At 39.9% G+C, this 9,141-nt stretch overlaps 2 protein-coding genes across 2 annotated transcripts in view; one reads left to right on the forward strand and one right to left on the reverse strand.

Annotated features, from left to right (window-relative positions):
* Window positions 1-3,939, forward strand: part of LOC134660093 (uncharacterized protein DDB_G0290685-like) — a 33,519-nt gene extending 29,580 nt beyond the window's left edge. Inside the window, exons 34-38 of the mRNA XM_063515792.1 lie at window positions 152-358; window positions 680-841; window positions 1,164-1,361; window positions 1,668-2,077; window positions 3,912-3,939. Of these exons, the coding sequence (XP_063371862.1) occupies window positions 152-358; window positions 680-841; window positions 1,164-1,361; window positions 1,668-2,077; window positions 3,912-3,939 (1,005 nt within the window). The remainder of the gene's footprint in view (window positions 1-151; window positions 359-679; window positions 842-1,163; window positions 1,362-1,667; window positions 2,078-3,911) is intronic.
* Window positions 3,940-7,076: 3,137 nt separating this feature from the next.
* On the reverse strand, window positions 7,077-8,797 carry LOC134660188 (sorting nexin-16). The gene is made up of 2 exons (XM_063515914.1): window positions 8,414-8,797; window positions 7,077-7,937 (listed from the first exon to the last, which is right to left on the reverse strand). Exon 2 carries the CDS (start codon window positions 7,932-7,934, stop codon window positions 7,107-7,109), a length of 828 nt encoding a protein of 275 aa, XP_063371984.1. The 5' UTR covers window positions 7,935-7,937; window positions 8,414-8,797; the 3' UTR covers window positions 7,077-7,106.
* Window positions 8,798-9,141: the final 344 nt, after the last annotated feature.

The following is a 9,141-nucleotide window of genomic DNA, read 5'->3' on the forward strand; positions in this document are numbered from 1 at the left end:
AATAATGAAAAAATATAACCCACTGATGATCAGTTTTCAATTTGATGGTCAGTCACATAAATGTAAGTTAAATGCGTAAAATCCGAAAAATGTTTCACTTGCATTGTGGTTTCCTAAAACCAGCAATTAATTACGTACGCAAACCCTTTAGGACACAAAGGAGGAAAACCGGGACATCCAAGCACTCCAGGACGGCCAGGACAACCAGGAGAGCCAGGAGAACCAGGACAACCAGGAGAGCCAGGACAACCAGGACAACCAGGAGAGCCAGGACAACCAGGAGAGCCAGGCACTCCTGGACGGCCAGGACAGCCAGGAGGCCCTAATAGCTATCCAGGGCAACCAGAACACCATAAAGGTATATTTATTAACTAAATGCGGATCATAATAATTATGAATACCTCAACCAACCCAGTCCAGACTTGACGAGAAACAAGATAATTCTAAAAATTACAAAACAAAAAACGAATAACAAGAATTAGAGTAAGCCTACAATAGGCAAGGATTATTGATTTTAGAGTCTTGAATAATAATGAAAAAATATAACCCACTGATGATCAGTTTTCAATTGGTGATCATATCAGATAATTTTTCAGTTAAATGCCTATAATCCGAAAAATGTTTCACTTGCATCGTGGTTTCCTAAACCAGCAATTAATTACGTACGCATACCCTTTAGAACACAAAGGAGGAAAACCGGGACATCCAAGCACTCCAGGACGGCCAGAACAACCAGGAGAGCCAGGAGAACCAGGACAACCAGGAGAGCCAGGCACTCCTGGACAGCCAGGACAGCCAGGAGGCCCTAATAGCTATCCAGGGCAACCAGAACACCATAAAGGTATATTTATTAACTAAATGTGGATCATAATAATTATCAATACCTCAACCAACCCAGTCCAGACTTGACGAGAAACAAGATAATTCTAAAAATTACAAAACAAAAAACGAATAACAAGAATTAGAGTAAGACTACAATAGGCAAGGATTATTGATTTTAGAGTCTTGAATAATAATGAAAAAATATAACCCACTGATGATCAGTTTTCAATTGGTGATCATGTCAGATAATTTTTCTGTTAAATGCCTACAATCCGAAAAATGTTTCACTTGCATCGTGGTTTCCTAAAACCAGCAATTAATTACGTACGCATACCCTTTAGGACACAAAGGAGGAAAACCGGGACATCCAAGCACTCCAGGACGGCCAGGACAACCAGGAGAGCCAGGAGAACCAGGAGAGCCAGGACAACCAGGAGAGCCAGTACAACCAGGACAACCAGGAGAGCCAGGCACTCCTGGACGGCCAGGACAGCCAGGAGGCCCTAATAGCTATCCAGGGCAACCAGAACACCATAAAGGTATATTTATTAACTAAATGCGGATCATAATAATTATGAATACCTCAACCAACCCAGTCCAGACTTGACGAGAAACATGATAATTCATAAAATTACAGAACAAAAAACGAATAACAAGAATTAGAGTAAGACTATAATAGGCAAGGATTATTGATTTTAGAGTTTTTAATAATAATGATGATAATCAGTTTTCAATTGGTGATCAGTCAGATAAATTTTCAGTTAAACGCCTACAATCCGTGAAATGTTTCACTTGCATCGTGGTTTCCTAAAACCAGCAATTAATTACGTACGCATACCCTTTAGGACACAAAGGAGGAAAACCGGGATATCCAAGCACTCCAGGACGGCCAGGACAACCAGGAGAGCCAGGAGAACCAGGACAACCAGGAGAACCAGGACAACCAGGAGAGCCAGGCACTCCAGGACAACCACAGATACCGCAACTACCGCAGCAACCGCAGCAACCGCAGCAACCGCAGCAACCACAGCAACCACAACAGCCACAGAACCCACAACAGCCACAAGGACCAGTCCAGCCAGGACGCCCTCCAGGACTACCAGGAAAACCAGATAGACCTGGCCACCCGGGCAGACCAGGAAAACCAGATAGACCTGGCCACCCGGGCAGACCAGGAAAGCCGGGCCATGGAAAGCCGGGCCATGGAAAGCCGGGCCATGGAAAGCCGGGCCATGGAAAGCCGGGCCATGGAAAGGTCTGTGTATGCTACGATAGCGTCGAAGACATTCCGTGGAACGTCCGCCGCCAGATTGGAGTCCAGTTTTAAACAGATATTATTGGTTATTTTTAATGAAGCGTCGTTCGTTTGTTTTGCATCGTTAGTGCGTAAAAACGGGTTATTTTAGTGGCTTATTACCTAATTACCCACTAAAATAACACTAACGATGCACGAAAAACGAACGCCAAACGACTGAATTTTGAATTGTTTAATTTCAATACATACCTACATTATATTTATTTATATTGAGCAATGTAAAAAATGTAAAAAAATAAATGCTATATGTTTCTAAATAGATTGTATTATTGTAGCACACTACACAAGTAGATCAGGTCTCACATAGTCACATTATAGGTTTAGTTATATATACGAACTTTCGTTTTTTTGGAAGGGTTTCCACGGAAGACCAGCGTCAAGGTACTCATAAGATACCTTGACACCAAGCTGAGTGGAAACCTTTTCAGCGAAGTTTTAAACCGTTTTTGTGACATGTTTTTATAAAATGTTGTATAAGCGTCCTGAATAAATTTTATTCTATTCTATTATATTATATGCTACTGTTGACTTGTTGAGCTTCAAGGTTCAAGGATGCTTTGACTCACCTGCACTTTCCTTCTTTGAGTTCTGAGAGGGACCGTGTATCTGTATCTGCTACATGAGGACTGAGGGTCTCACGCGAAAATCGAAATTTCGTTATCTGCCTCCCTGTCGCTCGAATATATGCAAGAGTGCCAATTTCGCGGTAGACCCTCATAGATCAAATACATGTCAATGGTCAAGCCACAGAATAAGTAATTACTACGGTACAGAAAATCCTATAAACTAACGACGAATCATGCTGTCCCTTTCTAATGTATGGCACTATCCCATTCGGCTATTTAGGGTTGTCAAAATTCAATTCCTTCTTATCCGTCGTACACGCAAAGGGACGTCAAGTTGTGCCATCCCTAATAATTGCTTGGATCAATGCTAAGCCGAACGGAACCGAGAATGCCCGAAAGGCTCAGAGCGCCTACCGCGAACCACGTTCGACGTGTTGCCTCTCTGTCGCACTTGTAAATTCGTACGTAAGTGTGACAGGGAGGTAACACGTCGAACGTGGTTCGCGGTAGGCCCTCAGTTTCGCTCCCTGGTCAAGGTTCAGAAGCGAACCGTTGAGCCTTGGCGCGCAGCAAGCTCGGCTGAATTTCACCTTCACTCACAAACAGACTTTGCTACGTGTTGGATTGTAATGATTGTAATGAAACTTTGCACATACAACATGGGGTGCCTATATGCATAAAACGAAATGTTGTATGAAAAACTTAAATTAGCAGATTTTTTTAACTGTAGTTACTGATTGAATTAATTATAGGCATAGGTAGATACCTTATCCTATTGTAAGTACAAAGTTTCAGAGCAATCTAGCTAGTTATGATTATAACTATTAAAGATCATAAATGGCGGGCTATAAGGCATTATACGTTTGCTGTCCATTACTGGGTACTACTGTGCTTAACATGTCCATGATTGGTGCCGTCACCTTACGTTGATTAAGTCGATTTGACATCGTATACTATTCACCAATAGTACACAGCGAAATAAAAAAGCAAGGTTCAATTAAATCTTATTTATTGACAAATTGTCATTAAATATATTTTTAAAACACCTAAGCTAAGGCACATCTTATGATATTATTGCTTGTACATTCCGTTTAATTTACTCACTAAACAATTTAATAAAGTAAGGTGCAGGGGGCCAATTTCGACTACGGGGAAATTTCAACTTATCGAAATATCTTCCATTGTTTATCGCTATCTGGTTCTCGCAGTTATACACCGCACGCGCTGTACCCCTAGTGTAAATTTCATTCGATAGCGTGACGTGACGTACGCGTTTGCGTTGTGTCATTTTGTACGGGATTTTGAGTTTCCAAAACTTCCTGCTTGGTGCGCTGTTAAAAATCCCATTCAAAAATAGACATAACGCAAACTCTCGTCACGCTATCGAATATATCTATCTAATAGGTACCTTTAAACGAGCAATTCTTGCATATTTATTTATTTATTTATATGTAGGTATGTATATATTTCGGGGATCTCGGGAACGGCTCTAACGATTTCGATGAAATTTGCTATATGGGGGTTTTCGGAGGCGAAAAATCGATCTAGCTAGGTTTTATCTCTGGGAAAACGCGCATTTTTGAGAATTTATATATTTTCCGAGCTTTGCTCGGTTTCCCAGATATTGAAATTTACACTAGGGGTTCCGAGTGATGACTTCCTAATATATTACTTACTTTACTCTTTGTATCTAGGTCTGTATAGCTATGAGATTAAGCTTAAATAAAGGTCCAGGCCATAAAAGTAAAAAAAAAAAACTAAACTTAACAATTTTCGTAGTATTGACAGGTAAAACCGATGCTGGCGCCATCTGTAATAGTACATTACGATGCAAGTGCAAAAAAAAGGAAATTCGCAACGAGTGGGTTATAATGACATGCCCTCACTTTGTCCTGTTCAAGTCGTTGCAAAGTCAGCGTAGAAAGCCTTTTATATTTTACTAGCGACCCGCCCCAGCTTCGTACGGGTTAACAAATTATGCATAAACCCTCCTCTTGAATCACTCTATCTATTAAAAAAAACCGCAACAAAATCCGTTGCGTAGTTTTAATGGTCTAAGCATACATAGGGACAGACAGCGGGAAGCGACTTTGTTTTATACTGACGAGTATAGTGATTAAACCACGATTAAACGCGTGTAGGGACGGGACACATCACATCCTCTTATTTAAACATTATCTATATCACAGTACACTAAGAACAGTAGTGAATCTAAGGCCGCTCGGCAAGTTATTTACCTACTCGCGACCGGCCCACCTAAGACCTAAAACTAGACTAGCCACACAAAACTCCACTCTACAGATGATCCATAAAGGCCCCTTTGGCATGGCCATAAAAATATATAATAAAATACCAAACGAAATCAAAGAAATAAGTACATATAATAACTTTAAGAATACATTAAAAACATACCTAGTAAAAAAAGCGTACTACACATTAAATGATTTTTTTAACGAAAATATGGACGAATAACGTTAGGTACCGGCAGTACTGGCACGGATATAGTTGAAAGTTTCAGGAGAGACCATTATTATAAACCATACACTAGCTCTTAGGAATTGGCTTAAGCCTATGATGCATGTTATCTCATAAGTTAGTGTTAAGTATATTGCTATACCCTTACAGGGTTCATGTGGAACTGTACTAAGTAGTTTTTAAGATCTGTATACTAATATGAGTGCAATAAACAATTCTAATTCTAATTCTAATTCTACTCTTGCGTTGGCGCTTAGGGTTGTCACTTTTATTTTTAGTTAAATATTATTTGCGTATTATGAGTAGCACTAGGTTTCTATTTATATAATATAATGAAATGTTCTATCAATTCATAAATGAGGTACAAATTAAGGCCGGTGGCGGCCCGCCACCGTATTCCCCCGTATATTATGCTAATGTGTGCGTGGCAGCGCGTGCGTACACGGCGCCCGACGCCCACGCACACATTCAAGCCGGCAGCGGCACATTTCTATGAAGATTCACTACTGTTCTTGTACTGTGTCTATATGCTATATGTGAAAATGCAACATTATAAATGCTAAATATATCAGTGACATGTAGCACCTGGAGTTAGACCAAGATAAGTCTGCAGCGATTTTATTAGCACACGCATTGCAGGTGTTATTTTAAACGTCAAACTTCTATGAAATATGACATATGACGCATAAATAACACTTGCACTGCGTGTGCTACTAAAATCGTTGCAGACTTTTATTGGTCTGCCTTTTATCAAAGAAGTATGTAATAATATAATAAACATATTTACAACGTAACACTAAGTTATTCACATTTTTGGTTATATATATTTTTTTTTATGTTTGCACCAGGCAGCGTGGATTATTAAAACAATAAATGTTATACCAATTATGGTCCTAGTTTACAGTTTTTGTAATTCACTCATGTTTGATTAATTTAATTTGTATTTTGTACTAATATTGCTAAATTGAAAAATCATTTTATCGAAGCGGATGTTCTATTATAGGTCTATCACTTGTATCATGTGCGTCTCACATTTTCCTTAATGAGAGAGTGAGACAAAGAAATTGGACAGAGGCTGTTCATAAATTACGTTTTTGCCCCCCCCCCCCCACCCCCCGGTCATGCTACCATCATCCGATGTCCAGACCCACCCCATTTTGAAATGACGTAATTTATGAATAGCCCCACAGGCGGAATACCACCCTTGTATATTTATCGATATATCGAAACCCTGTTGAAATATTTCTTAATTTACAAAATGGGAATTTTAAATAAAATGCGGTACCACGGGACCAGTTATATACAGTACCGGGAATTTATAGTACCAATACTGCATATATTGATAACTGTAAAATTTTACCCTCTACCATCTTTAACATATAAAAGTGTAAAAGTGTGTGTAGGGCTCGAGTTAGACCAAGCTAACTGCAGCGATCAAAAAACAGCAGATTTTGAAAATCGGTTGGGACATTGTCGTAGTGTGGCGAAAACCCATCCTTTTTTTAAATAGGTATAAAAAACAGTATATTATAAAATATTATTAATATATATGTGACGAAAACAAGGCACAAAGTATTAAAAAGTATTGATACTTGTTATTTATTCATCATATCTTGTTGACAGCTAAGAAACATTGCCAATATATTTTTTAAGTGCTTGTCGAATTATTGCGCCGAGTTAGCTTGGTCTAACTCTAATTTGGTCCGAATCTATTAGTGCAAGGCCCGAGTGGACGCTCTTGTTGCGCGTGCAGCGGGGCGGGGCGTGCGGCGTGCATGTTAAACAAATGCGCACGTATAGGAGCGGCCTTAGTGCACGCTGCTCACATCACGCGTGAGCCCACAGCCACGCTGCACGCCCCGCCGAGCGAGCGTCCACTCAGGCCTTACACTTAAACGTAACTGTAAAGCGAGCTGTGGATACCAAGATCACATACTATTATTATTAACATTTGTACTACAACTGACACAATTCTTAACTTGTGCCTCTAACTGCGCCACTCGCTTCTGCAAATGCATTATAGTCGCATCCTTCTGCTTTAGCTGCATTTTCAGCATCATTATGGAGTCCTCTAGGGCTCCATACACGGCCTGGACCTCCGGCTGGTAGCTGAAGATCTGCGGAGGCTCATCCAGACAGAAAAACTCCCTCACAATTGGATGATTAGGCAGTTTCCTTAGTATAGCGTTCACAAATACTTGTAAGCCTCTCACCCTCTCCTCCAGAAATGCAGAATCAAAGTTGTCTCTGAACCATCGCTTGCCCGGCAACGGAAGCATTATGTTTGGCTGCTCCGCTTTTATTCTAGAATATAACCTAACAAAGTCCGTGTATCTTCTAAATACTAACCAAGACTGGTCCCGTTTGTCATCCTCTACCTTCAACTTGTAGATAGTGAACCTAGCTCGTTCCTCCATGACTTCGTAACCAACTATAGGTATTTGTAGCGAGTCGAATTTCTTTATTTCTTCCCGGTGTAGACTTAGATCTATGTTGCTTAAGCTATTTTGTACCATGGTGATGTTGTCTCTGATGTCGTGTATGTTGCCCGTGCTTTTGTGGTGACTCCGGGTTTGCATGCGGGGCCGGTGTCCGGTCTCGTTGTCGGACATGGCCGACTCGTAGTTTTTGTAGTATTTGGTGAGCTTGACGGTGGCGACGGCGCTGCAATCGTCGCTGGACGTCGAGGACACTTCGTTGTTCATGTTGCCGCGTCGGGTATCATTGACTATGTCTGTTTTTTGCAGTGTTTCCATTTTCTGAAATTTTATATTAAACTGTTAGGTGGAAATTCTTCTTCTTGTTAGGGGCTATATAAGGCTCCAAAGCCTATGTATCACTGCGACCATCGCTGATCTATTGTGATCGCCACCTACTACTACTCGCGATCCAAACCTGCAACTTCAAACAGCTGCAGGATCTTTTTGATCTCAAGAGACTTTAATAGGTGGAAATTAGTCCAGGGAATAAATATATAGACGCAGGCAGAAAATCCAAGTAACACATAAGACTTAGCAATGACAAGGAAAGGTAAGACATGAAGTACTGAGTAGTCTATTATACTAAACTAACCCAATAACTGATGCTATTAATAGATAGCTATGTTTTTTATTGCCCCCAAACACTTACTGAACTATTAATTAAGCTTAAAGCTGTGCGCAAGAAAAACAATCTATAAAGAAAAACGTATAGTAGCACGTAACCTTCACAGTTAATTAAGATACTTTACACTTACGTTGTAGAAGAAATTGGAGCAGCTTATGTTATAAATAGCTGCCTGGACACCCAACAATGACGCACCTAGCAGTAGCACACCTTGTATGGATGCTTTGAACACATTTTCTATAGCTTAAATACTTAACAATGAAACGTAACTTTTGTACTATATAGATTTGAGTTTAATAGCATTAGCACCGATATTGATTGGTTATAAATTGAGCAAGATATCGTAATGTGTAAATAGAACAGCAATTAGTGGTAAACGTGATAAATAAATAAATAACATTGATAAAGTTTACAAAATACAGCGCGACGTAGATGAAATTTTGACAGTTATTTAAGGACGCGTTCCACTTCGCTACAGACCAATGAGTTATTGAATACCTGTGTTCCAATTACACACTTGGCGAAATGGGCGAAACATGACTTGCCAAGTTTTGAAGGTACAGCGCATTACTATTAAAGGGTCCTCCACATTTACTTACATTTTCGACCAAAGAGTAGTATAATTTATATAGGACATTTTCGACGCTAGTATGCGCATTTACGGCATTTAGGGTATTTTTTTATTATTTCGAGCACTCAAATACCAGTATAAATTATCTTAGTGATTAAATTGTCTATGTGTGAACTTGGCGTGGACGCTAGACGAGACATTTCCTGATCGGTCGACTTGATCACCCCGTCTGGACTGGCCTTAACGAATCCGGCAAAAAAAGTTTACATTTGACGATTTTGACTTTG

Source organism: Cydia amplana, chromosome 26, assembly GCF_948474715.1.
Source record: "Cydia amplana chromosome 26, ilCydAmpl1.1, whole genome shotgun sequence".
Taxonomy (NCBI): Eukaryota; Metazoa; Arthropoda; class Insecta; order Lepidoptera; family Tortricidae; genus Cydia; species Cydia amplana.

Coding starts and splice junctions, on each gene's coding strand:
- LOC134660188 (XM_063515914.1), bottom strand. CDS start 7,934: ATGGAAACACTGCAAAAAACAGACATAGTCAATGATACCCGACGCGGC.